A 27623-nucleotide genomic window follows, 5' to 3' on the forward strand; every position below is an offset into this window, starting at 1 on the left:
ATTGCTCCGTCAAAATGGGCTTTGACTTGGGCTGGTGTTCCCACCCTGAGTCCTCCCCGAGCCCCAGCATTCTTGTGTCACCTGCCCGACTACAGAGAGGGAGGAGACTACTGGGGGGGGGGGGTTCCCACCAGAGGGGCCAGGACTCTTCCCCTCAATTCTCCTCCTCCAGACCCATGCAGCCCCAGGGCCATAGCTGCTGCCAGGTGAGTGCCCAGGGCGGGGCCTGTGCAGAGGCTGTCTTCACAAATGCCTTTGCTCCCTTCCCACGCCAGGAAGACAGGCAGAGGCTGCTGGTTTTCCTCTGCAGCAATTGCCATTTTCTCTGCAACTGGAGTGGTGGGCTGGAGAAACTATTAGAAACTCAGTGAACCTGGGCTGCTTTCAGAGCTGCAGGAACCCCAGGGCGGGGTGCAGTGTGGGATGGGAGGGGCCAGGGCTCTCCCAAGTGGGCGGGGCGTTTCTGGCCCAGCACACTGGTTCCTGAGAGGCCACTGGCAACTCCACTCCAGGGCTGGGAGGAGAGTTCCATGGGTACCCCTCTCCCCCCACCCCTCACATCATGCAGGGGCCATCAGGAAGTGGCCAGTGGGAGGCAGTGCAGGCCAGTGATCTGGAAGTGGGGCTTGCAGATAAAAGAGGGACTGACTAGCTGGGAAGGGGCATATGAAACCACCCTAGTATTCAACACCTTGGGACACAAGATGGATTTTCCGGAACAGACTTTGGGAGCCATGCCTTTGTACACATAGGCACCTCTAGGCAGCAGATCTGGCCATGTGGCTGCCAAAGGGAGGGTGTGGCATTGTTGGAAGTTCATCAGAGAAATTAGTCTGGAAGTGGCTCCCCCCCCAAGAGCTCCTGTTGCCAGGGCTTCCTGGCTGGGCAGGGATGGAATAAAAGGCCCAGGCTGTGGTCTCTGAATGAACTGGGTTTGTGGGGCTCCCCACCTCTGGGGGTCTGTTGGCTCACTCCTTCCTGTTTCAGAGCTCTCCTCCGTGGAGCTGCATGGGTTGGGTTTGAAGTCAGTCTTTCTGGGTGGTTGCTGGCTTTAGGACTCCCTCCTGGGAGCATTTCCTACCACCCAACCTGTTCAGGCCTCTCCTGGGGACTTAGCAGACAGTGGGAGAAACAGCTTTTCCCCTCCTGCATCTCTGCTCTTGGATGCCTCCCCAATAAGTAACTGCAGCTCGAGCCTTGTTAGAATGCAGGAGTCCCACTTGCAGAAGGGGAAACCAAGCGTCACTTCCAAGCATCACTTCCATCTGTCAATTTGTCCCTCTTTGTGGCGTTGAATATTTTCTGTGGGCCAGTCTCATTGGCTGGTTGGCTGGGTGGGTTGGTGTCACAAGCCCCCCACCCGGCCCAGGAGATCCAAGGTTACTATGGAATTGCCTAAGCCACCTCTCAGTCCCTTCTTCCTGCTCATCTTTGCAGCCTTGGATGTGTTGGCCATAGCCTTCTGAAAGTCCCCTTCCTGGGACCCTGGACCTGGGCCCCCTCCCTGCTGACCCCTTCTGTCTTTGGCTTCTCTCCCTGGGCAGCCCCCTCCACTTCCACAGTGTTCACTATCACCTCCACAAATTTACTTTTTTATTCCTGACTGCAGTCCCGAGAGCCACCTGCTGGCCAGCCCTGCCAGTGGCTGGGACATTAAACTTGCTTAGCTGTTACAAAACTGACCTTCTCTGATGTCCATCCCTCTCCCTACACGTGTGGCTGTCAGCACTGGCATCTGTTGACCCGCCTCTCCCAGGAGTCTAGATTCCTTTCCGTTCCTGGCTTAAATATAGTGGAGTGATTGGGAGTGCAAGGCCTCAAGTTGGAGAACCTGGGTTCAAATCTTGGCTCTGAGTGACCTTGGGCAATTTACTTAAATCTCTCTGGGTCTCAGTTCCCTATCTGTAAGGTGGAAATAATAGAACCGACTCCATGGCCTTGAGACTGATGGAGAGAATGTACATAAGCACTGATGTAAAGCCTGGCCCATCAGAGGCCTCAAAAACTTTGGTCATTGTTGTTAGGAAAGCTTGCAACTTTCCTAATTGGAACTCGTGTCCTATTTCCCCCTCCAATCTGTCCTGCATCCAGTGCACAGACTGGTCTCTCTTCCTTATGGAGGAACTTTCATTGGCTCCCTTTTGCTCATCAAGCTGGCATTCACTTTGTGCAATTTAGCCTTGTCCACCACAGCTCTTTGTGCTCTGATTTGCTCCTGGCTGTGTGTATGTAAAGCGTGCATGCATGTACACACACACACACACACACACAGAGGCTGTCAAGGTGTATTTAGGAAGAGGCTCTGGGTTCAGTGACCACTTGGCCAAGGCTGAAGGACCTCCATAGGCTTTGCTGCTGAGGAAACGAAGGGGCTGTCCAGGCCAGGCCTCCTGTTTGTCTGGAGGGGAAAGAAAACACCCTGTCCAAACAGAGGCATCCTGGGAGGTGGCTGCCGGATGGCTGTGCTGACAGATGTCAGGATTCTAAGGTAGGGTCACCCCTGTTGGAGGACCAGTCAGAAAGGCTTCTGACCGCCCCTGTGGGCTGCTGGGATCACCATCCCCCATCCTGTGCTCCCCCTCCTCCCAGGGCTCATTCAAACCCCACCTCCTAGATCCCTGAGCCTGACACTGAGTTAAGAGGCTGACTGGTGATTTCCTGACGGTCAAACTCAGGGGCAGGAGGGATGTCAGCGCCCCCTTGCCTTCTATAGGGGGAAAGGCGGGTATACAGAACGCTCACCCCTCCCTCTCCTGCAGGTGGGGGGCAGCCATAGTCCACCTGCAGTGTGGAGAGGGGCTCCTCCTGCTTAGTCCCAATGCTTTTGGTAAACCAGAGCGTTCTAATGAGCCCCTCCCTTTACGAACGCTCCTCTTCCATCCTCCCCCACTTCCCTCCCCCAGATGTGACAGCCTCAACTCCTGGATACTCCCTTCCCAGCGCGGCCAGCAGCTCTGCGGGTTGGGTGGTTTCCAGCCGAGTCTGGAGACAGCCCAAGTGTATAGCACCTCCTCCCTTTGGGCCCAGCCCGAGGGAGGGAAAGGGGCGTGTGTTCCTTTAAGGGGCTGGCCCGGCGGGAGCGCGGGGATTTGTTCGCCACCGCTTCCTTTCTGGCCATTCAAGATCCCCAAATCCGCCTGCTTCCTCGGACCCGGTCAGCCCGCAGCCTGGAGCGCTCGAGCCGTCGAGGAGCTGCCTGGGGACGGTACGTGGCTCAGAGGTGGCCGGGCTCCTGGGGCCCCCTGTGGGCCGGTTCCTCCTTTCCCGCTTTGGGTCTCCTGCAGGCCCCACGCCTCCCGGGGCAGGGTTGGGGAACCGGCCGGAGGAGTGAGCTGGGCACCGTGGGGCCGGAGCGGAGCTGGGTTGTGATCGCCAGAGCCGGTGGGGGGGGGGCTCCCCCGGCGCCAGTGGGTTGAGAGCAGCGCGGGGCGCGGGCTGACTTGCGTGGGACCCTTGTGCATAGACCCTTGTTCGCGAGGAGGCAAATGCCGAGGGAAACCAGTGGCCTCCGAGACCACCCGGGTCCCCTCTTTCCCACCGGGAGCCACCGGGTCCCTTCCCGTCTCATCCTGCCGCCGTCCTGCAGCCTCCAGCACAGCGCAACGCCCGTCAGGCTCTGCCCCGGGGCATCTGTCCGATGCTTCCGGGGTCCGCGGTAACCCTGGCAGGGGCTGGGGACAACTCTTGAGGCAGCGGGCAGGCGGACCTGCGCCTCTCGGCCTCTGCCGGCCTGCTCTGGCCATCCCAGGGCAAACGCAATGGCTGCCCGGGTTTCAGGTCCGGGTTCACTGGGGTTTCTGTCTTAGGGACAGCAGAGGGGCAGGGAGGGCGGAGGGTAGAGCCCTGGGTGGGAGATGGGATCGCTCAGGGAGGAATTTAGGGCTTTTGAGCAGCCAGGAAGGAAACAGCTCCGGGCACTTGGACCCAGCTCTGTCACCAGCTCTCTGGGTGGTCTCCAGCAGCCTGTGACCCGGTCTGGGCCTTGGCGTCCAGAGCTGACCTCCGGAGTTCCTTTGCCCTCTGCAGCGGGGGGAGGTGATTGAGAGGCGCCCTGGCCCCTTTCCCGCGGCCTTGCATGGGCCAGTGGGCTGGGAATGCTGGTAGGAAACACCTCCAGCTTCCACTTTCCGGGAACCGCAGGTTTCAAAGGCCCTTGTAAGCCTTGCCCAAACAGGGGGCACCGAAGTCAAATTCCTCTCGGGGAGCCGGGTCAGCTGGAGACCTGGGGGGCAATGCTGCCCTCTGCTGGTGTTTGGGAGACCTGTACTCCCCAGTTGTGTAGTCGGAGTGGTCCCGTGGAGCTCCGTGTTCCTTCCAAGTCAGGGCTCAGCTTATTCTGGTGTGTGGAGGGGTCCCAAGGCAAGTGGTGCTAGGAAAAGCAAGGGATGGGCCGTCAGGAGACCTGAATTTTCTCTAACCTATTTTCTGAAGATAAAGCCTTGGGTCTTCACCTCCCTTGGCCTCAGTTTCCCCAACAGTGGCTGCTTCTCTTCTAGACAATGAGACAGAACAATCTACTGAAATCTTGTGAGACTCACTTTGTAAACTGTTAACAGTAGTAATCATAGCTAATATTTTTTGAGTGCTTGCCCCCTCCAGGCAGTTTTCAAAGTGCTCAGTAGCCATTCTCTTCCTTAATCTTCACAAAAAGCTTTTCTGGTTGGTATTATTGTTGACTGCCACTTTACAGATGAGAAAACTGAGGCTCCAGGACTTTCCCAGCGACAGACTGTTAGTAAGTGGGTGGAACCAGAACTGATTCCAGGTGGCCAATCTGATTCTAGAGCCTGAAGCCTGTCACTATGTCTTCCGCCAATATGTATTAGCTACTATTTGTTGAGCACCTGCTATGTGTCAGGGGCTAAACAAAATTTATCTTTATAATTCTCACCACAGACCCATAGGGAGGTGCTACTATTATTATTTTTTACAGGGGAGGAAGTGGAGGCCCAGAGAGGTTGAGTAACTTGCCCAAGGTCACACAGCAGGATGCAGGTGTGTCCAGCCCTAATGCTGGGCCCAGACCTGTGTGCCCAAGTCTGGGTACCCCAAATCAGCTGGAGCCACTCACTGCCAAGGTGACTGGGCTGGACTTGAACATGGGCCTTCCAGCTGGTGACATCTCTGTGGTGGTCCTGAGGGGCTGATGGCCAGGGTAGCCAGCCTCAGGGAGCAGAGGCCGTCCATTGCTCCCCTTAGTGGTTGTGGTTGGGGATTAGCCCGGGGCAGGGCAGCAACTAGGCAGCAATTGCCACCCCTGATTCACACCCAGGACTCTGTTCTGTGTTTTAGCCTTGACATTCAGGGTGGTCCTTGTCCTCAGCCCCTGAGCCTGTTAGTATTCTGTTAGTATTCTCTGGAGACAAGGAAACTTCTGTTCAGATGAGTCAAATGACTTGCTCAGGGTCACTCCTCTTAAGGAGGGTTGTAGCTCCTGGACACAGGCTGATCTTTTCTTCAGACTCATTTTGTTTTTCCTGGCATCCCCCCACCTATTCTAAGGTTGCTTGACTGCTGGGTTGACATCCCAGAGGGATGTTAACCAGATCACACCTCTCCATTTGCAGCTGTGTTAATAAGCCAGGGAGTAAACCAAGGTGGGTGCTCAGACCGGAGAAGTAATGGAGAGAACTAGGGCTGTTTGTAGCTGGAAAGGAAGAACCAGGATGAGGACATGCACTTGACTGAGGTACGAAGATAGCCAGAATGATCCTTTTAGAATGTAAATCAGATTCCTGACACTCCTCTGTGGAAAACTCTTCCGTAACTTCCCTTCAGGGCTACAGCTTGGGACCTGTGACTGCTACTTGGACCTCATTTCCTGCCACCCTCCCTTTCTCTGTCTCTGGGCTCCAGCCTTACTGGCCTTCAAGCTGTTCCTGCCATAGGCTTTTGCCCTTGCTGTTCCCTCTTCTTGCAAAGCTTTTCCCTGGGATTTTCAAAGCTCATGCCTTCACTGCCCATCCCCTTCTCAGGGAGGCCTTCCTGACCCATCCTGTTGACAGGACCCCCCCCCCACCCCCTGCTTTATCCTCTTCTATCATGTGCCACATGTTCATTCACATCACATTATCCCACATCGTGTTTATTGTCCATCTCCCTCACTAGAGTGTAAACCCCACAAGGACCCCTGGTTTGTAATCCCAGTGCCTAGAACCATGCCTGGCACATGGTAAATGCATGATAAATATCTGTTGAGTGAATGCGGTCAAGTCCCAGCTCCTTCATCTATTACCTGGGTAACCTTGGCCAAGCAACCTAGCATTTCTGAACCTCAGTTTCCTGGTCTATACAATGGGGATAATAATTCTGACATTGTGAGGCCTATAAGCAATGATGTTCATGAAAGTGTGTTGACAAGTAGAAGGCAGCCCTTATGACAGATTGTTATGGAGATTGGCTAAAAAGAGTTCAACAGAGTCCTGCCTCTACCACCTCCAGGCCGTTTCACCTTTAGACAGTTGCTTCATGCCTCGGTGTGTCTGTTCACTTGTGGATTAATTGGGGAGAATGAAATTCTCCTTGCTGATCAGGGTGGGGGTGGGGAGCTCTTGGGAGGATCAAGGGAGCTGTTGGATGTGGAAGCCCTTTAAAAGCCAGGGAGAAAGTATGGTGCCCAGGCTCAAGGTTGTGAGTGTGTGCTGGGGTCTCTGAGGCTGGGAAAGGGTGCCTTGGAGACTTAACGCTCTGCGGTTCTGGAGGGCAGAACCCTGGTTCTGGAGACACCAGAAGGTGCAACGGTCTGTTCTGCCTCAGCACGTGTTTCTGAACTGTGAATTACCTCATCCATGGTTGGTAAGAACCCTGGGGGAACAACGTCAGTAAAACATGGAATCGCATTGGTCTGGTGGTGATTTGTTTCCAGCTCGCTAATGTATTGGAGTGACTGAAACAAGAGTTCTCACAATTACAGAGCAAACCTTAGCAATGTATGAATTCCTTATGATAAATGCTGCCAGTCCTGTAGAAAGTGCCTTTCTTTAGTACAGATGTCCCTCGCTATCCAAATGCTTGCTATTCACTGTCCAACACAGGAACCAACTAGATTTGAATAACACAGCATCCCTCCCTATCTGGATCCCCCAAATTCTCAATATCCAAACTCCTGCCATCCCAACTCAAAGATGCAATAGATTTGGTGACGGAGGAATGCCTGTACAGCTGGTTTAGCTGCTTAACAGAACTTAGCGTAAAGTTTTCTGATAAAAGTTGGAACCAGCTGAAGAAGTTACAAAGACATTTCCTCTGTGTTAAAACGAAACAAAACAAAACAAAACAAAACATTGAAGAAGGTGACTTCACCCTGTGTCAGATTTTTAATTTTGGTAAATCCATTGGAATTTACCAAAATTGGAATCCAATGCCCCCAAGGACCTGCATGTTGAAGGAAGAAGCACTTGCCCCAGTGGTGGGTGAAGTCTGCAGAGGACTGATTGATGGGATGTGGGTGCCAGTGTCAGTGGAGTGTTAACGATGCTGGGTTTTTTTTTTTTTTTTTTTTTTTTAGGATTGCTATTGTTTTTGTTAGTGCTCTGGTTGTAAAGTTGCATACGTTTTGAGTAGTCTGCCCCAAACTTATTTTTCCCCTAACCTTGTTATTTTTTAATGCATGATTTTACAAAAATACACATTTTTTTTTTTCCAGGCAGACAAAGATCACTTTGTGGCAGAAATGCCTGCATTTGCTCATCCTGGGGAAGCCGTTTCTCACTGGGGAGCATCTGTACTAGATGAGGTGCTGGAAAGAGGCTGGAAACGTTGCAGGTGGAGGCTGGGGAGCCCCTCTGCTCCAGGAGGCCCTGGGTGCCCAGGGACAGGGCGGACCCTGGGACATCCAGCCTCTCCATCCTCATTCCACTTTTCTCTGCATTCTAAACATGGAAACCCAAGGAAGGGAAAGGGAACTAACTCCTACGAGGACCTGCTCTGTGCCAGGCACTGGACCATGTGCTTTATACACGTCACTTTCCCTAGTTTGATATTGTGGTTCCAGGCTTTGGAGCTGGAGTGCGTTCAAATCCTGGCTTTGCTGTTTCCTAGCTGGATGACCTTGGGCAGATTATTTAATCTTTCTGGGCCTTGATTTTCCCATCTGTAAAATGGCGATACCAATAGGTCCCACCTCTAGAGGTTGTGGTGAGAATTAAGTGAGATAGTAAGGGCTCATTAAAGTCAGCTGTTAATATCTTTATGCTGATCATAGCAACCCTGTGGAGTTCTTTCTTAGGCCAAGTGTGGCTAAGCTGCGTTCATGAAGAGACTCAAATGTGGTGGCTTAAATACAATAGGACTTTGTTTTTCTCTCATGACACAGTGTAGGTGAGGGAGGTCCAGGGCTGGTGGGGTGGCTCTGTCATTAAGCCTGTGGTTTCCATCTCTGAGTCTAAGGTGGTTACTCTGGCTGCCAACAGGTTGGGGGAAAGAATACCAAGGAAAGCTTTCCCAGATTGTTTTCAGTGTAAGACCTGCATGTGTCATGTATTATTTTTGCTCACTCCCATTGGCCAGCACTGAGTCACATGGCCTCTCCTAGCTGCAAGGGAGGCTGGAAATACAGCCTTCAGCTGACTGGTCACACACTTATGTAGAACTCTCTCACTATGGGAGAAAAGTAGAACATATTAGTGAAAAATATACCATGGTGAGTTTTATGATCTCCATTTCACAAATGAGGAATCCTGCCTAGAACGACACAGCTATTAAGTAGTGGAGATGGGACTTGAACCCAGAGCTTCCTGCTCCAAACTTCTGGGTTTTTTTTCACATTTCCAAATTCTTTTCTTTTTTTATTAACTGCACAGCATACATATAACAGAAAAATGCATTATCAGGGGTCCAAACTTCTGTATTAGGTTGTTTGTGCTTAGGCTGCCCAGATCCAAGTCACCAAGAGGCTTTGTGGGTGTCACCCGGGGATTCCTCTTGGACAAGAAGCAAGGCTCACGGTGTCCTCCTGTTGTGCAAGGCACAGAGGGCAAGTCTGGGCCTTGGGCTCTCTGCAAAGGGGCCTAAGGGAACAGTGGATTCTATCCCTCAGCTTCCTTCACATCCATTCCTTCCTCCCCAGCAAGAGCTCCTAACTGTTCTGGAAACAAGAATGTTTCCTCCACAATCCCACCACCCTTACAGGCCAATGCATTTCTTTTCTTTTTCCTCCCTCCCTTCCTCTCCCTTTCTCTCCTTTTGCTGCTCCCTCCCCTTCTGGTTCCCATTCACAGGCATTCTTAGGGCCACACACTTACAATCATAGCAGAGTGGCAAGTCTATGTTCTGCCTTATCTATTCTAAATGATACCCTAAGCACTTTCCACGTTGCTGCATGATAATCATAGTCATACTTCCAAATGCCTGCTGTCAACTCTGGTCTTGCTGCCCTACTTTCCACTCAGCCCCCAGAGGGATGTTTCTAAGATGTAGGTCTGATCCTGTGGCTCCCCTGCTTAAAGCCATTACTGGCACCCTAGGGCTTTGGGGACAAAGGACAGGCTGCTGGGTCTGACACACAAGGGCATCTAGACTCTGGTCCTGCCGACCCCTCTCCCTTCCTTTCCCCTATATCAGCCAGGGCCTTGGCAGGAAGCAGAATTCACCCTAGATGTTTCCAATAAAGAGATTCTAATGATGTGATGACATTTAGAGAGGAGGGTAAAGGCAACAAACTAGGGAGTTGGGGTGCAGAGACAAGCAATGGCAGTCGGTGTCCCCCTGGCCTCGAGGGGAAAGGGGAGGAAAAAGTGTTACAGAGCCATGAGAGCGGTGTTGGGGAGAGCAGCCGCCCGGCCGAGCTGTGATCCTGACGGGACACGGGTACTACAGAGACACAACCTCTCTCCCCTCCTGCCCATCTCCTGTGTGTGCCTCCTGTTGGCTGAATCTAGCTGGAAGCCAGAGGGCCTGGGGGCCTGGGAGAAGTGATCAGTGCAGGGCAGAAAAGAGCAGAGATGGACCAGGGAGTGGGGGGGTCACAAATGGACAACTAGCAGCACACCCCAGCCCTCCACGTGCTCTCTGGCCTCTGCACCTTTGCACTTGCTGCGCCCCCTGCTGGGCAAACCCTGCTGTCCTTTTCCACCTGGCTACCTCCTGTGTCTTCAGTCTAGTTTTCTGTACCTTATCTTTGTACTCACCACACGATATCTCCTGCCTATGACTCTGCCCCTTCCCTGGACTGAGCTCCTCCAAGGTATGACCCAGCCTTTTAATCGTTGAGAGTACTCAGTAAATGGCAATGAGCAGGGCAGGGATGGGGGAAGGTGAGTGAGGCATTAGCTTCATGTGCAAATTTAAGGGAGGCGAGTGTGTGTGCAAAAAAAACTCAATAATCAAGATATAATATTTTGGGACTTCCCTGGTGGTGCAGTGGTTAAGAATCCGCCTGCCAATGCAGGGGACACGAGTTCGAGCCCTGGTCTGGGAAGATCCCACGCGCTGCGGAGCAACTTGGTCCATGCGCCACAACTACTGAGCCTGCGCTCTAGAGCCCACGAGTCACAACTACTGAAGCCCGCATGCCTAGAGCCCGTGTTCCGCAACAAGAGAAGCCACCACAATGAGAAGCCTGCACATTGCAACGAAGAGTAGCCCCCGCTCGCCGCAACTAGAGAAAGCCTGTGCGCAGCAACAAAGGCCCAACGCAGCCAAAAATAAAATAAAGTTTAAAAAGATATCATATTTTGATGCAATACAAAAAAATAGAATCAACAAACTACAGCCCATGGGCCAGCTGCCTATTTTATTTGCATGTCCACTGAACCTGGAATAGCCCCCCAGAAGTATTCTAGCATGGTATTAAATTTTTTTTTTTTTTTACCTTGACCCAGGATAAGAAATAATTTCACACTGTGACCCCCACCCCCCACCTCATCCCCACAGATGTTTCTGGACTGAAACAAAAGCTCTGCAGTGCAGGACTCATCTTCGCTAACCGTGAATGCAACCTGATGTTTTCTAGTCTAGTCTAGTCTCTTGGATGTCTTTAAAAAATGCTGCTCACAACTTTTCCAGTTCAATCCCGGTGTTTGAAAAATGGTGATACTGTCATCTCATCCTGCTTAATTTTCTCCATGGTCTTTTTGCTGCCTCCTAACTCCTGTTTAGGACTTGTTGGCTTGCTTGTTGCCCATCTTGCCTGCAGGGTGCAGTCCTCTGAGAGCAGGGACCTTGTCTAGCTCATCACCACTGTCTCCTTGGCCTCGAGAACGGTGCCTGGCACACAGAAGATGCTCTACAATTTCCTGTCGATCGAGTGAATGAGTGGGTGCTGGAACCCAGGGGTCCCCGGCCCCCCGCCTCAGGGCTTCCCTCACTGGCTTGTTTTTCTCCTCTTCCCAGTTTGCCCCAGCCCCCAGCCTTCCCCGGGACGCCTGGGTGCTGCCGCGTGCATGACGTCATGGACCTGCCGCTCCTGGTCCTGCTGCTTCCGCTGTGCTGCGTCTCGGGCCTGCCCTTCTACAATGGCTTCTACTACTCCAATAGTCCCAACGGCTGGAACGCGGGCAAGGGCCACGGCGAAGGTGGGTGGCCTCCTGGGTCGACTTCTGGCTCGGCCAGGTGACGAAGACCTCTCCTGGCCCCTGCTGTGATGTGCAGGTTCCAGGTTGGGACAGGGGCGAGGGTATGAAGCCAGCAGCCCCTCCCCCAGCTGTGCAGTGGTCCAGCCTCGTTTCTAAGACGAGCAGAAGAGGGGGTTCTGTTACTCCGTGTTTGCTGGCCCCTCAGATATGGCGCCAAGTGCACTGTAGGACAATCATTTTTGCTTTTTATACTTTCCCCAAAGTCCTGCCGGATTTTCCAAGATTCTGCTTAAATATGACCTCCCCAGGTCTCCCCAGTGGAAAGGGGGTTTGGGGTTAGGGAGATGTGAGTCTGAATCTCAGTTTTGCCACTTACTGGCTACGTGGCTTTGGGCAGGTGACTTTTTATCAGTGGTTTTACACACCTACTATGTGTCAGGCATGCTTCTAGGTGCCTTACATATGTTACCTCGTATGATCCTCACAGGAACCCTGGCATAGGCGAGGCCTTGTTAGGAGTAGCTGTTTTTCAGCATGAGCTCCTCTGCAGGGAGCCTCCCTGTCTGTCTCCTGCCTACCCCCGAGGCTACCCCCTGCCCCCACCCTGTGTACCTCTCGAGTCCAGACCCAAGGTCATGAGACCATGAGGCCCCTATAGAGGGGCTCATGTTAGAGATGGGCCAGCCTTAGCCCATAAGCCTGGTTCTTGTGGTGCATGGGAGGCTCTGTGTTTGTTTGTCCCCCTGAGCCCTGACTATAATCTCTAGAAGTCCTGGCCTCATCTCACCTGTGTTTCCGGGTGTTTGGGAAGAGTCGTGGTGGACAGTGGACAGAGAGTGAAGGGCAGGCTGTGGTCTCCTGTGGCCAGTGTGTTAGGGAAGGAGACTCAGGGGGATTAGAGTCCCAGCCACCCACCCATCTGGGGGTGCTCTTGCTGCCTGCTACACCAGTTTGCTTCTTTTTTTAAAAAAAATATTTTCTATTTTTAATCTTTTTTTATTTTTGGCTGCGTCGGGTCTTAGTTGTGGCACGTGGGATCTTCCTTGCAGTGCACGGGCTTCTCTCTAGTTGCGGCGCATGGGCTCCAGAGCGCATGGGCTCTGTAGCTGTGGTGCCCGGGCTTAGTTGCCCTGCGGCATGTGGGATCTTAGTTCCCCGACCAGGGATCGATCCGGTGTCCCCGGCATTGAAAGGCGGATTCTTTACCGCTGGACCACCAGGGAAGTCCTCCAGTTTGCTTCTTATACCGAACAAACCTAGTGGCTTAAGACAACAGCCATGTATTTTGCTCATGATTCCATTTTGGTCAGCGTTTTGGGCTGGGCTCCATCTCTTCAGTCTTGGCTGTGCTCACTTAATTGATCGTGCCTGAGGTTGGTAGGCAGATCAGCTGGGGGCTTGTTGGTCTAGGATGGCCTCGGCTGGGATGGCTTGTCTCTGCTCTCTGCATGTTCTCACCCAGCAGGTGAGACCAGCCTTGTTCTGATGGTGGTTGGCAAGGTTCCGGGAGAAAGAGTAGCCTCAGCAGGGCCTCCTGGAGCCTCGGCTCAGAGCAAGCACCACGGAACAGTCACTTCCACCACATTCATTTGGTCAAAGCAAGTGGCAGGGCCAGCAAGGATTCAAGGTGGCGGGGTGGGGTGGGGGGCATAGAGTCATCTCCTGATGGAAGGAGATGTAAAGTTGCGTTGCAGAGCGTGTGGATACAGGGATGGGTGCAGCACTGCGGTCATTCATGCAATCTAGAACTCCTGGGCCTGGCGGGAGCTGGGAGTGAGGGTGGGGTTGGCCTTTGCAGGGGTACAGACATGCTGCAGCAGGTCCCCATCTGCACCCGCCTCTCCCCCCAGGCATCTTCAATGGAGTGAAGCTGGTGGTAGAGACGCCTGAGGAGATCCTGTTCTCCTACCGTGGGGCCAACGTGACCCTGCCCTGCCGCTACCACTACGAGCCGGCCCTGGTCTCTCCTCGGCCCGTACGCATCAAATGGTGGAAACTGTCGGAGAATGGGGCCCCAGAGCAGGACGTGCTGGTGGCGATTGGGCTGAGGCACCGCGCCTTCGGAGACTACCGAGGCCGGGTGCATCTGTGGCAGGAGAGGGAGCGTGAAGTGTCACTGGAGATCCGGGACCTGAGGCTGGAGGACTATGGGCGCTACCGCTGCGAGGTCATTGATGGGCTGGAGGATGAGAGTGGCCTGGTGGAGCTGGAGCTGCGGGGTGAGACCCCAGTGGGGGCTGGGTCCTGGGAGCTACGGGAGGAGGGGCCTGAGAAAGCATCCAAACCTCTGTGCTTTCGGCAGATAAACATTTAATCCTCAGAACAACCTCAGGAGGAAGCTGCTCTTATTCTAACCCCTATTGTACAGCTGAAAAAACTGAGGCACAGAGAGGTCAAGTCACTTACCTAAGGTCACACAGCTCATAAATGGCCGAGTAGAGGTTTGACCTCAGGCAGTCAGGCTCCAGAATCCACTACTCTCTACTCCCTCTTGCTCACATCCTGTTCAGAGAGAGGGGGACAAGAGCGGGGCACACAGCTGATGGAGACAGAACTGAGATTCAAGCAGGGTTGGCAGGCAACACAAGCAAATGAGGCAGCCCAGGGTGAGTGATAGGGAGTGGTGGGGACTGGGGCACACTCCTGAGCCCTCATCCCATCTGAAAGGAGCCGCTCTATTCAGGCCCAGCCGATGATGCCACGTCAGAAGCAGGCCTAGTGCAGCCAGATTTTCTGATTTGAAAAGAGAAGCTTATATTTTTATGTGAAATCTAACTGAAAAAAAAAGCAAACCAGTGCTGTGCAAGCCAGCCAAACTCTACACACTAGATCTTATGTATGGGTCCCTGTTGTGATCTCTGCATGACTCCCACCTTCTCTGTCCCTAGGATGGGGCTGTGTGTCCTCATATATCTCCTACCTGTTAGGGAGGCAGCTGGGGGGTATGTAGAGAAGGGTGACCTGACTCAATGTCCTTCCCATCCCAGCTGTGGTACCCTAGGTCAGTGCTTCACCCCCAGAGCTGCAGTCCCCTCACATGTAAAATGAAGAACAAGGGTAGTTCCTCCTTTACCTCCTTCGAGGAGATGAGGATAGATGTGAGTCAAGGGCCTATCAATCAGTGCAGATCTTTGTCATCAGCAGCCGCATCCCCAGTCCACGTGGCTTAGGTGGTGGCCCAGTGGTGGCCCATGATGTTGGGGATGGTGGGGGATGGGAGGGAGCCTGTGAGAGCCATTTGTCTGGGGACCACAGAAGCAGCCTAGAGAAACAGGGAGCCCTCACCGTGTTCCTGCAGCTGGAAGGGCTGGGAATTTGGGACGGAACCAGGCATGAAATAAGCCCCCTGCAAACACACATGGAGGTTGTGCGCTGATTGTCGAGGCCCAGGGGCCTCTCTGCCCCCTCAACCTGGCTCTGCCCAGGGGCCTGGCTTCCTGAACCAGGTGATATTGGGGGTTTGGGGCCCAGATGTTCCCAGGCCCCTGGCCACAGGAAGGAGATTCTAAGGACTCCAGGCCCTGCTTCTAAACAATGCCAGTCCCAGGCACTAGGGACACAGCCTCTCCTTAAGGTTTCATCTGACTTGGTAGAGACTGGATCTAGGGTGTTTAAAAACTTTTTTATTATGATAAAGTTTCAAACATGAATGGTGACTTTTGAGGGAGCCTATGGTACCTACAAGCCCCTGGCACCACAAAGGGAAGCCCCCTGCCCAGGACCTCCCTGACCTTGAGCCTCCCCTTTATTAAGACCTTTTACCATCCCTCCTCTTCCCCTGAATTCCATCTGTCCCACATGGAAACTTGTATTCTCCTAAGAAGCTTCTACATTAATGTTAGTGTTAATGTAGATGATGAGATCTCAGCTACCGACAGGGAGAGCCAGAGCCCAGCAGTGCACCATCTCCTGTAGATGGCAGTACCTCCTCACTGGTGTCTTAGTTCAGGCTGCTGTAATAAAATACCACAGTGTGGGCAACATAAACAACAGCAGCAATTCATTTCTCGCATTTCTGGAGGCTGGAAGTCCCAGATCAGAGTGCCAGCATGGTCAAGTGAGGGCCCTCTGCTAAATTGCAGACTTCTCGCTGTGTCCTCACATGGTGGAAGGGGCTGGGGGTGGGGGGTGGTCTCTGGAGTCTCTTTTAAAAGGGCACTAACCCCATTCATGAGGACTCCACCCTCCTGACCTAATCACCTCCCAAAGACCCCACCTCCTAATACCATCACATTGGGTGTTAGGATTTAAACATCTGAATTTGGGGGAACACATCGAGACCATAGCACTGGGGTTCTTGCAACATCCCTGTGAATTAGGCCTTAGTCTCATTCTGTAGTTGGGGATATTAGTTAGCTGATTAATTCATTACCTTAACAAGCTAATAGTTTTCTGAGTACTGCTGTGTGCCAGTCTAGCTCTGGGAGGGAGGTGTAAAGCAGATATAGGCTCTGCCTCAGATTTGGATTTTGGATATTGGACAGGAGATGACAGGTTTATAGAGTTTTTCTGAAGGATTTTGTGTGTGTGTGTGTGTGTGTGTGTGTGTGTGTGTGTGTGTGTGTTGAGGGGAGCATCTGTCCCAGTAGGTTTGGGTCTCCAATCAGCTGGGCCCGGCCCACCCATTCAAGCTGCTTTTTCCTCCCTCCCCAGGTGTGGTCTTCCCTTACCAACACCCCCAAGGGCGCTACCAGTTCAACTTCCACGAGGCCCAGTGGGCCTGCGAGGAACAGGACGCGGTGGTGGCCTCCTTTGAGCAGCTGTTCCGGGCCTGGGAGGAAGGCCTGGACTGGTGCAACGCGGGCTGGCTGCAGGACGCCTCTGTGCAGTACCCCATCACGCAGGCCCGACACCCCTGCGGTGGCCTGGGCCTGGCACCTGGCGTGCGCAGCTACGGCCCACGCCACCGCCGCCTGCACCGCTATGATGTGTTCTGCTTTGCTGCTGCCCTCAGGGGTGAGTGGAATGGCTGAGCACAGGCCTGCGGGTGGAAGGGCAGCGTCTGGGGAGCTTTCAGACCTCTCTGCCCACCTTGCTGGCACCTTCATCTGGAGGTCTGGAGCACCCGCACATGTTGAAGCCATGTCCAGCTGAGTTTTTTTTTTTTTTTTTAAGTTTCCTGGTGTTCATTAGGGATGCTCTTTATTTTATTTATTTATTTTGGCCACGCCTTGCAGCATGTGGGATCTTAGCTCCCCAACCAGGGATTGAACCCATGCCCCCTGCATTGGGAGTGCGGAGTCTTAACTACTGGACCACCAGGGAAGTCCCCCAGCTGAGTTTTGAGTGCTTTGCTGCTGTTGCTTCACACCAATCATTGGTTTAGTCATTCATCAAACATTTCCTGAGTGCCCACTATGTGCTGGGGCCAAGGCTAGGCACTGGTCATCATAGACAAATAAAACACAATCTGTCCTCACAAAGGAGCTCATTTCATGGGAAGATAAATGAATAAAAACAAACTGGTTCCGTGCCATATCCCAAGCACTTAGAAAAGTGCCTGGCACATAGTAGGTGCTCAGTAAATGTCTGAGTGAATGAGAGACTCTGATTGGTCCAGCAGAGGTGGGGCACCAACCCAGGGTGTAATTAGGGAGGGCTAGGGTGGAGTACTGATATGACTGGAGGAACCCCAGCCCCATGGCAGATAGGATGGCACTCTTGGAGAGGGGATGAGGACTGGGAAGTTATCCCCCAACAGTATCCACTGCAGATGCCCACAGCCTGGCATTTCCCTAGGCTCAGAGAGCTGTCAGGTCTTTGGGGGCTGGTTGGTGGGGTCTGGATGGGCTGGCATTGCTCCAGGCCCTGTTGTCTTCTCTAGCTGCCCACTCCACTGCCCAGCTCTCACGCCCCACATCCCACAGGGGAGGTGTACTACCTGGAGCACCCTGAGAAGCTGACACTGGCAGAGGCAAAGGAGGCCTGCCAGGAAGACGATGCCCAGATCGCCAAGGTGGGCCAGCTCTTTGCCGCCTGGAAGTTCCACGGCCTGGACCGTTGCGACGCTGGTTGGCTGGCAGATGGCAGTGCCCGCTACCCTGTGGCTCACGCACGTCACAACTGTGGGTCCCTGGAGCCTGGGGTCCGAAGCTTCGGTTTCCCAGACCCACATAGCCGCAAGTATGGCGTCTATTGCTACCGACCGCGCTAGCGCCCAGGCTCCAGCTCTGTACTCACGCCTACCCCATCCCCTCACGGGCTGTATTTATTGAGTAGTTCATTTTCCCTTGCAGGTTGGGGCAATTTTCATTTTGTTTTTATACTTTTCAACTTAAAATTTTTTTAAATACTCTTTTTTTTGTAAATCGCACAGATCCCAAATCTTTCCTTTACTCAGGTAGACACCCCAAGGCTCTCCCCCTCCACGAATCCTCCTGCCCCTCTCCTCCAGGACATTTGAGGTTCATGGGCTCACGAGGGCTCTCTGCCATTGCTGAGTCCAGCGCCTTTCCCTGCCCCTGGGAGGCTGGCGCCCAGAGCTGGCAGTGGCACGAGATGCCAGGGCGTGGTGGCTGCAATCCTCCCTCCGCCTCAGCCTGAGGGAGGAGAGGGCATCCAGGGCGGCTCTGGAGCTGGGCTTTGGGCCTTGCAGCCTCCTGCCCTCTCGTGCTTCTTTGGCAAGCAGTTGGCCCTCATCAGCATGGCGGAGGAGCGAGGGCTGGAAGCGGGTCCCTGGCCTTCTGTGTGACATCCCAGGGAAGAGAGAGACTTTCCTCCACATTTTTTCCTTTTCTTAGTTCCAGAGAGTCCATATTTTGTTCTCATTTTTCCCTATTTGGGGAGCAGCCCTCAGGTGTGTGTACTTTTTTTGGACAATAAATGGTGCTGTGACCCCTTCCTCCACCCCGAGTCCCTGCTCTGGGTCTCACTCTTTATCTCATTCAGTCTTAGGGCCCAGCTCCCTGCCCAGTGGGAATGGGGGACAGTTCTGTCCCAGACTTCAAAGGTCGACTGGGTCTGTCCACTGGAGTGGGTGGGAAACGCCATGGGCTGCACCTTTGGGCTGCCTTGGTCTGGCCTTGCCTGCCCTGAGGACACCCTGCCTCGGGGGCTGGCCTAGCAGCTGGAGGCGCTGGCTCGCTCTCCCACCATTCCTACTCCCAGCTGTGAGTCTTTGTGGACATAGCACAAGAGTGGGAGATACCTCTCGGGAGACCAGAGGAAGCTGTGCCCTGCAGAGGATCTTGGAGACCAGCCCTCTCTGTGCCTCACCCTCTGTACCCCCACCCCCTCCATGTCAGCCTCAGGAAACCAGACCTTTTGCCTCTGCACAGGCACACCTCTGTCACCCACAGTCAGTAATTCACTCTATCCTTCACTCAGCCCAGTGCTTCTCAAAGTGTGGCCAGCACCACCAGCTTCACCTGGGAACGTGTTCGAAATGCAAATTTCTGGACCCCACCCCTGACCTGCTGAGTCAGAAACTCTGGAGTGGGACCCAGCACAAGCCCTCTCGATGCTGATGCAGGCTCAAGGTTGAAAACCACTGACACAGTCGTGTTCCCAGTGAATCAGTTAATTAATCAATAAATTGCATGATTATTGCGTTCCTACTATGTGACCATTGCTGCATCCTCTGCTTTTGTCCACTGATCCTTTCCAGAGCTGTAGATAACCTGGGTACACAAAAATATTCACCAACAAATACTCAACCACACACGTACACACCCAAAGAGACACTAGCAGACTCACACTGGCACACACTAACCAACACCCAGACACCTTCATAAACACAGAATCAATGCCCGCTGAGCAAGTGTGATGAGAGGGTGGCGCCGACCTGGCCTTCTAATGAGGAGGCTGGCGGAGGGTCACTGCCTGGCATGCACACTCCAGCTCGACTCAAGGTCTGTTGAGGGAAATCCATAAACAGTCGAAATCGTTTTCGTTGATATCCTACAGCCTACTTAAGGGCAGGATGCCCAGACCTTTGTGCTAGCGGCTAGCTAACCATTTGGCCTCAAAAATGTATACGCAAGATTCACTGTTCCTAGGCTGTCTGCAATTTTTTTCTTCCCTCTTATAAATCCTGATTTTGCTTCTGTTCTTAGACTCTACCAATCGACTCTTCCTATGTGAGCAAACAGTGTAAATCAAAGGACCAAACTCTGGATAGTGGCCAGATGTCTCACTTGAGTTGTACTTTGACAGCATGCCAACTGGCAAATCCATACACAGCACCTGTTGGCTGTCTCTCTCTCTCTCTCTCTCACACACACACACACAGAATCCATCATATGCACAGGTACACTTACGAAAATAAAGCACCACAAGTGTGACTGTCCCAGGCTTTCTGATCAGACAGGATTTACAAGAATTCGGGGTCATTTGATCAAAATGTGTCCCCACTGCCCCCATACCTAAGAGCCCCTTCAGTAGACCCTGGACCGTGGTTGCCTTCTCTTTAAATTAAGAAAAGAAGGGAAAAGAAAAGAAATAGATCTCTTCCAATGTCTTTATTATCATTATAATTATCATAATCTTTAGTTTTCAAAAATATAAATAGGTGCACGGAACCCTGGTGCCTGCACGGTCCCGGGGGTGGGGGAGGGAGGGGGGAGGGTTGGGCGGCACTCCCACCGGGAAGGAAATGCCCCCCGCCCAGCCCTGCCGAGATGGAGATCGACACCTGCTAGGGTGGCAGACCCGGGTGAGAGGAAGAGGGACCCTCGGAGGGAACCCGACCCCCACGCTTTGGAAGATCCCTCGATGGCTCTCTCCTGCCCGCTCACCTGCGGCCGGAAGCCACCCCCTCTCCCCCAGGCTTCTCCCCCGCACAGATGGTGCAGCCCTCCTACTCCGTCTCATCCCATACATTCAGCTGCGGTTCCGCACTCTTCATGCCCTCAGGCCTCTGCCCCGTCCTCCCTCCTCCCTAGCTCTCCCTGGAGGTGAAAGAACCAACGATTGCACTGCTCTTGGATAAGTCAGGAAACAAAAAATTACCTTCTTTATTTAACTTAACCCCTCGCCTTCTCCCCCTGTCCCTGCGCTGGTCCCTGGAAAGGCACAACGGGAGATTGAAGAAACGTCTCTAAACTCAGTCCACGGGTTACAATACGTTTGCTTTGCTTTGGCATTTGGGAGGAAAATTAGATGCAGTTTTGGCGATTTGAGGGGGTGGGTGGGTGCATACACAATGTGGGATTTATTTTTTTTCCTTCTTTAATGGAATTCCTTATATGACAGAAAGCGACAAGGAGAGGACACCATCCCTGTGGGATGTCAGCCTGGCAAGGCTCCTGGGCTCAGCATCCTGGGCACGTCCTGGAAGCTCCTCTCAGTGGGCCGTGCTGGGGCGGCTCCTCCGCAGGGGCCGTGAGCTCCGCTTCTGTAGTCTGCGCTTGTAGGTGGAGGCTGGGGTGAAAGGGAGATGGAAACATCTGGGTGAACCCTGGGAAGAGAGTGGGCCAACCCAGCCTCTCCCCGTCTTGCCCCTTCTCCGCTGGCTCCCCTCCCTGCAGAAACCATGGGCTCATGAAGGCAGCCTGAGGCTTTACCCACTTCTTGGTTTTGATTTTTCTTGGAACCACCTTGGGCTTCGGGGCTTCGGGGCTGGTGTTGAAAAGGAAAGTGGGCCACCCACTTTCATCTTCACCTTTTCAGTGCAAGTGAGCCCCCTCCCTGGGGGCAGCGGACATCTGTGATTGAGCCCAGGAACGGTGCAGACAGCGGGGGACAGGGAGGAGGACGTGTTGGCGGTATCTAATGCTGTGTGGGGCGATGCTCACGGTCTGTGCAGGTGATCCGAGGCTCCTCCCAGTGCCCGCTGGGCTGGCACCGGATGGTGGGCACATGGCGCTGGACAAAGCCCTCGGTGCACTGGTACCGCACCAGGGAATTGATCTCGTACCGGTCCTTCTTCTGCCCGAAGATCCTGGCGTGCTCCACCATGGGGGGCTCTCCGCAGGCCACTGAGGGGCAAACACCCTTCAGAAAGGGCTCTCAGAGGGTCTCCCGTGATGCCCCATGCTGGTCATGAGCCAGTATGGCCCCCTCTGGCTGTGAGGAGATGGGCTCAGAGCCCAAGGAAGGGGCACGGAGCCTGAACACCCAGCCGTGAGCCCTGACTGCTGGGGAAGGGGTGCTTTCATGCCGCACTAAGAATCTGGAAAACACTGGTTCTAACATTTGAGTTCCTCGATGATTTAGAGCAGCAGTAAGGGAGTAAAAGGGAGAAAGGTGGGGAAAGAGGGCGAGAGCCGGGCAGACTGTCTGTGACTTCTCTATGAAAACAGTGATGCAGGGGAAAGTGGGAACTAAAGGAGGCCTCGGGGGCAAGGGAGGGGAACGAGGCCAGGAGCAGGAACAGGTGGGGAGTGTACTACCCGCACCTAGATGTCCACAGACTTAAAGCTGATGATCAAGGCTGACAACTCCGACTCTGCGACTGATGGGCTTGGGAACCCCAGACAGGGAGGCTCCCAACCTATGTGTGATTGTGGGTGAATTTCTGTGCTGATATCCAAGGCACTGTACGTGTGGAGGGGGTCTGTCCTCCTGTGACCTTCACCCTCTCCCTGTCCCTAGTGGGCTGGCCCTTTCCATCAGCTCTGGGATGCTGGCATTGGGAGTGGCCCCCCCAGGTCAGCTCCAATCTGCTAGTTGGGCAGGTGAGGTGACCTCAACAGCCAGGAGTCCGGGTGACTCGCCCCAGGTCACACAGCAGGAGCCTGGAGTCTTGATTCTCTCCACGCTGCTTATCCCTCCCAGGCTGCTGCTTACCTGTGCCCTTTTTACACGTGAAGGGCAGCTGGTAATTGCAGGGAACGTCATTCCACTCGCCCTTCTCATGCCAGATCATCACCACGCAGTCCTCCCCAGTGGCAAAGAAGTTGTCAGGCTGGTTGGGGCGCCAGTTCTCAAATTGCTGTGGGTGGGAGTGGGGAAGGGGTGAGGAGGGGGCAGCAGCAGTACAGCTTGGCTGGACCCCTGCTTTCCCTCCCCACAAGCCCCTTCCTGGCGGTGGCGCAAAGACTGCTGGGAGTCTGGTCAGGGTTGTCCCAGGTGCCATGGAACCCACGAGCCCTCCAAAGAGCTGCTCACACCGCCTGGCTGTGGTCCTTGTCAGGAACTCAGAGCCCCCAGCACTCACAGTCCCTGTTAATGAGCTGACGACACTCTCCTCTTCCATATGGGCCAATGGGGCTGGTCACCCAGGCTGCCTGCTTGGGCAGGACTGGGAGGGAAACATATGGCTCCCAAGTCCAGACTCTGCCTTCCCAGGCTTCTCCCTCTAGCCTGACTCAGGGACAAACAAGTCCCCTTTCCTCTAATGTAACTGCTCCCCTCCCACATGACCCTGTTCATATTCGCCTCTTCCAGGGAGCCTTCCCTGAGGTCCTTTGCTGACCCCCATCATTTACTATGTGTACTGTTCAGCTGGCATCTATGTTGCTTTCTATCTGTCTGTCTGTCTTCTTGAGTGGACTCGAGTCCTCTGTGGGCAAGGAACCACTCTAAAGCTTCCATGTTCCCTTTTGGTGGTTTGCCTTCCTTCATTCATTGCCTTCCTCATCCCTCACCCTTCCTTTCATGCCATTATTCAGTTGTCCAGCTCTGGGCTGGTCTCTAAAGGGACAAGAACGAGACACAATCTCTGATCTCAGGGCTCCCGGTCCAGAAGCTGCTCAGTGAATGTTTGCATGTGATTTGAATGTGTCTCTCTCTGGGGGTCTTTATTCATCTCCTCTGGGCCGCCAACTATCCCGGGTGCCCCCAGCAGAACTCACCAAGGAGTGTCCATCTGACCAGCGGAAGTCTCCTTCGATGGTCTTGTCATTCAGGCCGATCCACTGATAGTCCTGAGCATTGTCTGGAGAGAGGACGTGGGTATGGGGCGCCCTGAAGGTGTCTGAGAAACTTGAGCTCGTAGAGACAGAGGGGATGGAGGGGTGGCAGGAGCTGGGAGGGCTCCTAGGAGCGTGACACCTGCCTCCAGGGTCCTGACAAGGGTCTTAGCACCTGCATGTTTGGAGTGCATTTGGACCATCTCCCTGAGCTGACATGGACTGATGACAGAGTCGGGGTTAATCCAGGGCTGACTCTGACAGACAGTGGGCTGTCCTGGGTGCAGCCAGAGCCCTTGGCCCCTCAGGCTGCGGAAATGCCCTTCCCTCCCTCCCTGCCCCCGGCCCCTGCCGCCTCACTGGGCCCAAGTCCGCTGACTGCTGCCAAGGGAGATCCTTCGCCCATGTGACCATTCTCCGCTTGGGCCCCTGAGGCCCGGCCGCACTCACTGTTGACAAACTCCTGCTCCTCAGGGGTGACGATGCTGCTCAGGTGGGACTGCTGCTTCCGGCACTGGCCCTCGGCGTCCACCCAGGTCGCCCGGTCGGGGAAGTGGCGGTAACAGTGGCCCTGGAACTTGGTCCAGCCCTTCTCACACAGCTTCTGGTCTGCAACACAGGTCAGGGGCTTGAGGAGAGGGCCTGGAGGCCGACTGGGGATGGCGTCTGCTGCCAGTCTCAGGGCAGGGATTCCTGCGTTCACCCTGCCTTCCGTGTCACTCCCCAAAGGAAGGGAGAGGCCCGACTGGATCGGGGCTCAAGTTGGAAGCCAAGAGGCCTGGCCCTGCCCCCTCCTGCCCCAGGAGCCTCTGGGAAATGCCAGGGACCCTTTCTTTTCCTGATATTGCCTCCCACCCCCAAAGCTTTTCTCCTGTTGAAGTCTGCTCTGTAGGGCTGGCAGAGCTCAGCAGCCAGGTAAAAAGATGTGGGAAGGTAGGAGGTGTTGAGGCTTAAGGAAAAACATGGCTCAGAGGCTCTGAGGGGCTCCAGGGAGAGAGGGAGCTGCGGGGAAGTGTGTGAAGGGGGCAGCAGCAGGCAGTGCTGGGGGCATGAAATGGAAACTTGGGTGGGGACAGAGGAGCAGAAATGTCTGCTTTGGGTCCAAAGAAGACACAGAACTCTAAGTCTATCCTATCTGAGCTGGCTCTAGCAGAGCACACGATACTGCCTCAGGGTCCACGACCCATGGACCCTGGCTTTTCATTTTATTTCTTGGTGGCAGATGAGAAGAGGGGAAGGGCTTCTCTCCTCCCAAGCCTACATTGGTAATGGATTCTGAGTGCAGCAGAAGGGACTGATGCGGATCTCTTGGAGCAGCCTAGAGGGACAGACAGAAGCAGGTGCGTGCTGGAACTGGCTCCTTCAGGCTTGGGAAAGCCATTAGGAGTGTGTCTTCCCAACTCGGCCTTTATTTTTTAATTTAATTTATTTATTTAACTATTTTTGGCCACTCCGTGCGGCATGCGGGATCTTAGTTCCCTGACCAGGGATTGAACTCGTGCCCCCTGCAGTGGAAGCACGGAGTCTTAACCACTGGACCGCCAGGGAAGACCCCCAACTCGGCCTTTAGTGACATTACATTGGTAGCTTTAACTGGCCCTCATGAGAGTGTTATACCCCAGAAATTGGCAGACGCTACAAATCAGGGATCCTCCTTCCTCTCTGAGAGTCAGTTGTTAAACATCTGCCAGCACAATACTGGACAGAGGGAATTCCAAGACCCTCTTTTCTTTCTTCCCCTCGTGCCTCACAGGTGAAGGGCTGTCCCTAGGGCCCTGGGGCTGAGTGTAGGGCCATGAACCCTTCAGGCTGTATGGCAGTCTCCCTGGTCTGGCTGTTCCAGGACGAAAGGACCAGTACCTGAAGGGAAGGATGCTTAAGCTGAAGGGGTGGATGCTGGGCAGGGTTGGAAGACAGACGCTTGGGCAGAGCAGAGAGAGAGAAGAGTTTGAGGCCAGCAGCCTTTGAAGAAAGAGGCAGCGCAGCAGGAAGGCTTAGGAGGATGCTGCCAGTCGCCTGCTGCCAGTGCCTTCCCCACGGGTTTGGAAAGAAAGGCAGAGAGACTTCAGAGGTAGCTGAGCACCTGAGGAGGCCAGAGGCATATCATCCCAGGGCTGATTGTGGGGTCCATTCTTGGGCCACCTGAGTGCCTGAGGGCTGAGCTGGGTGGGCAAAGCTGGAGGCAGCAGCTGTGCTGGGAGGGGCCAGGGCCATGCAGGATGGAGGCTCTGGGGCAAGAGCAACAGAATTCCAGGAAGGCTGCAAGAAGGAGCAGGGCCAGAGCCAAGGCTTGAAGCACCCTTGGGGTGGTGAGCGCTCAGGATTGGAGTAGGAGAAGAGATGCAGCCCTGCTCAGTTGGGCGCCCAGGCCCAGGGCCCAGTTCAGGGGCTCTGGCACCCTCTGTCTGCTCCATCAGAGTGCAGAGCCCTCTGCGGGCCTGGCCTCCACTCCAGCAGGGCACTTCCTCTCCCAGTCTGACACCCAAGAGCTGTTGTCTGCGTGGACATTCCATGCCCTTCTCCCTGTGGCAAATATTCTGACACCCTGGGGAGGAAATCCTTGTAATCCTCCACTCCCACCCCAGACAAGACCCCATGCACCAATTTCTTGGAGTCTTGGGGTGAAGGTGGAGAATGGGAGGCTGCAGGGAAGGAGGGTCCAGGCCAAGTCTTTTCTTCCAGAAGTTCCTCCACCAGTCTGTAACCTTGGCAGTGCCTCCAAGGAACATGCAATCCAAAACTACCTTCCCACTCTGATTAGGAGTTTCAGTTGCTGTCTGGAAGTTTCTGGGATGTCTAAATTGAGAGTTCATTGAAAATGGTTTTGAGCCCCTAAACACTTCCAGTTCTGCACAGACCATTGCTACTAGCAACTGCAAGCTCCATCTCCCCCTTTCTGAGTTGGGGTGGCCCTGAGATGGGGAGACTAGGAAACACTGAAGGTGAGAGGGCTGTGGGCTCAGTCTGGCCTCAGGAAGTTCCTGGCCCACAGCTCCCTTTGGCAGGGCCTGGCCCAGGTGCAGAAACTGAGGGGTTGGCAAGGCCCAAGAGAGGAAGCTCAGAGCCCTTGCAGCGAGGCTCTGTTCTCTCTGGCCAGCCTTTTGCCTTGCACAAGGGAGGGAGCAAGGAAGCATGGACCGGAGTGGCACTGACGTGGCAGCTGTCACGGTGGCAATGAGGACAAGGTGACATGCAGCTGTCCTTGTGCATGCATGACTTGAGCATGCTGGTGACACGGGAGCTCTCAGACAGACAGACCATAGCTCTTGCCAGAGAAGAAGAGGAAGGCAGCTTGACCAGTGTGGCACGGTGGCTCCCAAGGCCATGGAGGGGCCACCGAGGTCCCGTGGGCAATACGGCAGGCAGACACATGCCCATGGCCATGCTGGGAAGATCCGGGGCTCTCATCCGGAGCAAGAACCAATGACTCCCACCCATAGTGTCCTTCAAGACAAATGCATGGAATTGCCTCTGTCTTCTTAGTCTGATGCATGCACCAACTTTGCTGGTGGCATCTGGAAGCCCTGGAGCAGGTTAGTGTTTGAAAGGTGCCCCAGAGCCCCACCTTCCAAAGTGCAGGCTGGCCCGGCCTGCATGTCTCTTCTGCAGTCAGATCAGCCAGTGCCCCAGAGGAGGGTTTCCGCAGGGAACAGCAAGAGAAGGAGTGAGAATGAGTGGGGCCGACTTCTCACTTGTGGCCCCTGAAGGGGCTGTCTGGATGGATCTTGGGGGCCCCACAGGGCCTAGAACCTGTGGTTAGCAGGGAAGGATGAGGGAGGAAGAGGGGGGTGCAGCAGTTAGTAACATTAGCTGAAGCCGAGACGGTCGTACCGATCTCACACAGGTCCCCTTGGTAGCTGGGAAGGCATAAGCATGTGAAAGAGTCGATGGCGTCCACGCAGGTGGCTCCATTCAGACAAGGGCTTGCGAGGCACTCGTCAACGTCTGCAAGAAACCAAGGGCCACCATTAGGACTCCTGCCGGCAACTCCAGCTTCACAATTGCACTGCAGCTTCTTTAGGGGTGGCCAGCCCCGCTGCTCTCCAGAGCCCTGGATTTCCTAAGGACTGTTGCTGCTGCTGCTGCTGCCGCCATCGTGGAGTGCTGAGCCAAAGATCCAACAAGGGTTTTCTCGGATGTGTGTGGTTCTGGATGGGCAAGCTTGGAGCACTGGAGCCAGGTTTCCCAGTGGGTGAAGGGATCTGCTGCTTCTGAGGGCAAATGCCTACTGTGAGAGTGAGCTTGGAGTTCCTCCAGGACGTCTTCTCTTGTGAATATTTCAAGAGGCCTTGAGGTCTGAATTGGCTCTCAAACATGG

The 27623-nt window shown here is 54.2% G+C and overlaps 2 protein-coding genes across 6 annotated transcripts in view; one reads left to right on the plus strand and one right to left on the minus strand.

The window, feature by feature from the left end:
- The first annotated feature begins 2441 nt into the window (after positions 1 to 2441).
- HAPLN3 (hyaluronan and proteoglycan link protein 3) lies at positions 2442 to 19070 on the plus strand. 4 transcript variants are annotated; one of them, XM_057543195.1, is made up of 6 exons: positions 2442 to 2488; positions 2904 to 3205; positions 13364 to 13732; positions 16167 to 16469; positions 17381 to 17636; positions 18840 to 19070. In XM_057543195.1, the coding sequence occupies exons 1-6, from the start codon at positions 2457 to 2459 to the stop codon at positions 18922 to 18924; spliced, it is 1347 nt and encodes a 448-aa protein (XP_057399178.1). In that variant the 5' UTR covers positions 2442 to 2456; the 3' UTR covers positions 18925 to 19070. The 4 variants fall into 4 exon arrangements, with proteins under 4 accessions (XP_057399178.1, XP_057399179.1, XP_007194415.1 ...); XM_007194353.2 differs by lacking the exon at positions 2442 to 2488 and adding an exon at positions 11332 to 11513 and having other exon boundaries at positions 3074 to 3205; XM_057543196.1 differs by having other exon boundaries at positions 17381 to 19070.
- Positions 19071 to 19953: 883 nt separating this feature from the next.
- Positions 19954 to 27623, minus strand: part of ACAN (aggrecan) — a 63155-nt gene continuing 55485 nt past the window's right edge. The window contains exons 13-18 of one of the 2 annotated variants that reach the window (XM_028161913.2): positions 27137 to 27250; positions 23756 to 23914; positions 23249 to 23331; positions 22242 to 22386; positions 21248 to 21430; positions 19954 to 20873 (exon numbers count right to left, since the gene is read on the minus strand). In XM_028161913.2, coding sequence (XP_028017714.1) covers positions 20797 to 20873; positions 21248 to 21430; positions 22242 to 22386; positions 23249 to 23331; positions 23756 to 23914; positions 27137 to 27250 — 761 coding nt within the window. In that variant the 3' untranslated portion in view covers positions 19954 to 20796. The remainder of the gene's footprint in view (positions 20874 to 21247; positions 21431 to 22241; positions 22387 to 23248; positions 23332 to 23755; positions 23915 to 27136; positions 27251 to 27623) is intronic. The other variant, XM_057544025.1, reaches the window with a different exon arrangement.

Source organism: Balaenoptera acutorostrata, chromosome 3 (genome assembly GCF_949987535.1).
Source record: "Balaenoptera acutorostrata chromosome 3, mBalAcu1.1, whole genome shotgun sequence".
Lineage (NCBI taxonomy): Eukaryota > Metazoa > Chordata > Mammalia > Artiodactyla > Balaenopteridae > Balaenoptera > Balaenoptera acutorostrata.